Here is a 2,808-nt window from a genome sequence, read left to right as displayed (position 1 = left end):
GAACATCAATTTATGAGTCATGAATATAGAATAGATTAGAATAGAGACTAGAAATAAAGTCAAAGAGATGAAAAAGAAATGATAGAAAGTTTATATGGTACTCTATAACAATAATATATATCAAATTCAACCTGTTTGTGCTCCAACTATGAGAATTGATGTAAATGGAGAATCTATGAAAGATGGAAGTCCAATAAGTTTATTTTATTCTAACCAACAGAAAAATCAATTATTTAAGATAAAACAATTAGAAATACCTGGACATGAACGTTGTATAGTTTTACAATGTAGTCATTCAAAAAAATATCTTGGTAGAAAACATAATAAAACTAAACCTGGAACAAAAGTAACACAAACAAATGGAATTGAAAGTGTTGAAGAAAATCATTGGGAATTAGAACCAGTAGGAAATGGATCTTTTTATATTAATTGTGCTCATTGTAATTTGAGAATGGACGTTTCAAGAGGAAGTACTAAAAATTTAACTAAAATTATTTGTTGGTTAAAAAAGACTGAAAATACTACAAATCAACAATTTTCATTTATTAATAATAATTCAGAAGGTAAATTTTAATTATTAATTAGTTTCTATCCATAATAAAATAATTCTTTTATATTTATTTATTACGAAGTTAAAACATTACTAATTGAGTAATGTCTTGTCTTTTTTCATAATACCTTTTACTCTAGGTGATCTTAAACGAGGTCTACAACCAAAAGAGTTTAGCCTAGCTGGAGCACCAAGTATGATACTTTTTATTTTTGTTTTTTTGTTTAAATACCACCAGGGTTACAATATTAAGTATTTTATAATATTATTTTTATTTAAATTAAATTGTATTATTTTTATTTCAATAAAAAATTAATTGAAATAGAAAAAATAATAATGTTATTGTTATAATTCATTTTATCATGAAAACATTAAAATTTTAAATTTAATTGAAAATCTTTTAAAGATTTGTTTAATAAATAAAAACATTTCCTGTCTTTGAAAATTATTTCTTTTTTTGGTTTATTCAATAACCTATTTCAAAAGAGTACAGTAGGAGAAATAGGAAGTATAATGAAGTAAAATCTAGTTAGGGTTAATATAGTAAATAAAAGTAGTAAAGGTGTTGTGATGATATGACTTATTTTAAGTAAAGGTAGTAAAATGAAGTTTTTGTTCTTTTTCTCATTATTCTTTTAATTATTTTGCTGTACTCTTTTTTCAATTAAAAAATAAAATGAAATGATTATATTATTTATTCTTTCCTTATTTCTTATTCAGTTATTTTTTTTATGTTACTCTATGTGTTAATTTGTTGTTATATATTATAAATTATTTATTAATCATTTAGATTTTCATTTAATCTATTTTATGAGTGTAAAAGAAATCATTTTGTGGTTCATGTAATTTTAATTAATGAAAATATGAGATATTAATACTTCTTTTATTTTCATTATTTCTTCTTATTGTAGACTCTAAATTAACAAAAACTCTCATATCTTTCTTGTTATACATTATGAAAATAACAGATTATTTAAAAAAGAATTAATTAATACAAGAATAGTAATTGAATCTTTTGTTTTCATAATATTTTTCATATGATTAGTTATTAATGCTCTTTGTTTTCTTCTTGTTCTTTATTCATTTCAATAATAAGTATAGATGAATTGATAAAAGTATCAATTAAATTATAAATTATTATTTTAATGATATTCAAATATATTTAATCTATTTCATAATCATAATGATTTACATTTTGAAATGACTGAAGAGATTATATTTCATTGATTAAATTAATATTCTTCATTCTAATTTGATTTTTGAATTGATTAAATAATACTAAATCAAGTTGTTGAACAAGATGAGATATATGATATTATAATAGATAATCTTATTATAATAAATAATGAAATATCATTATATTACTCAAAATTATTCATTATTATTACAGTTACTGATTATTATCATAATCACAACTCATTCATTTATTGATAATATTGAATGATATTATATTCAAAAAAATATATTTATTATGAATATTATTCATTTATAAATGTATTGTATTGATAAATTATGATATTCTGAGAGAAATGAACTCATCAAATGGTTTATAATATATTAGAAACAAGATAAATAAAAATTATCAACAACACAAATACAAATCATATACTCATTGAAACACATTTTAGCAATATTAAATAATAATTTAGTTTGAATGTCATTACAAAATGATAATAAGACAATATAAATATTAATAATTTCATTATAATTAAATTCATTATATATCATCTAATTTTAATAATACAATATGTAAAATAGAAATGAACTTAAATGATAATCAAATCATTTATTACTAATGTTAGTATCTTGTTTCATATTTAATAAATCATTTTTTTATTAATGAAATAATAATTGATAATTTAAAATTAACACACTCATTTATTAAATTCATTAAATCAAAACTTAGTTCTTTCTTTATTTTTAGTTAATTGTTTTATTTATTTCATTCTATTTTCTTTTAATAATACTCATTTTAATATATTATAATCAATATTAATGATAATTAATTCAATAATTAATCCATTTATCATATAATATATTTATTTATTCATATTTTTAAATGAACATATTATTTGATTATTCATTACAATATTTAAATAACATATTAATGAATGAATAAATATATTTTATTTAAATTAAATAAAATTGAAAGATAAAGCTAATATTAATTTATTAAATGAATCTTTAGAACAAGAAGTTTTTATTTTAGTGAATAGAATCATGAAGATGAGAATAAAAATAAATAATAATAGAATTAC

The 2,808-nt window shown here is 18.6% G+C and overlaps 1 protein-coding gene across 1 annotated transcript in view, besides 9 other annotated features; it reads left to right on the top strand.

The window, feature by feature from the left end:
• EDI_031840 (uncharacterized protein) overlaps positions 1-574 on the top strand; it is a gene marked incomplete at both ends in the record, with an annotated part of 1,010 nt that extends 436 nt beyond the window's left edge. Inside the window, one exon of the mRNA XM_001740378.1 lies at positions 86-574. Coding sequence (XP_001740430.1) covers positions 86-574 — 489 coding nt within the window. The remainder of the gene's footprint in view (positions 1-85) is intronic.
• Positions 565-627: a sequence feature (AT_rich).
• Positions 628-794: 167 nt separating this feature from the next.
• Positions 795-976: a sequence feature (AT_rich).
• Positions 977-1,235: 259 nt separating this feature from the next.
• Positions 1,236-1,359: a microsatellite.
• A 311-nt stretch (positions 1,360-1,670) lies between these two features.
• Positions 1,671-1,717: a sequence feature (AT_rich).
• A 145-nt stretch (positions 1,718-1,862) lies between these two features.
• Positions 1,863-1,937: a sequence feature (AT_rich).
• Positions 1,938-1,993: 56 nt separating this feature from the next.
• Positions 1,994-2,044: a sequence feature (AT_rich).
• A 186-nt stretch (positions 2,045-2,230) lies between these two features.
• Positions 2,231-2,419: a sequence feature (AT_rich).
• Positions 2,420-2,452: 33 nt separating this feature from the next.
• Positions 2,453-2,635: a microsatellite.
• Positions 2,523-2,693: a microsatellite.
• The last annotated feature ends 115 nt before the right edge of the window (positions 2,694-2,808 follow it).

The sequence above is a fragment of the Entamoeba dispar genome, genomic scaffold, assembly GCF_000209125.1.
Source record: "Entamoeba dispar SAW760 scf_1105229462895 genomic scaffold, whole genome shotgun sequence".
NCBI classification, from domain to species: Eukaryota; Evosea; order Mastigamoebida; family Endamoebidae; genus Entamoeba; species Entamoeba dispar.
Note: the sequence above shows the minus strand (reverse complement) of the source record. Positions and strands in the feature narration are given on the sequence as shown.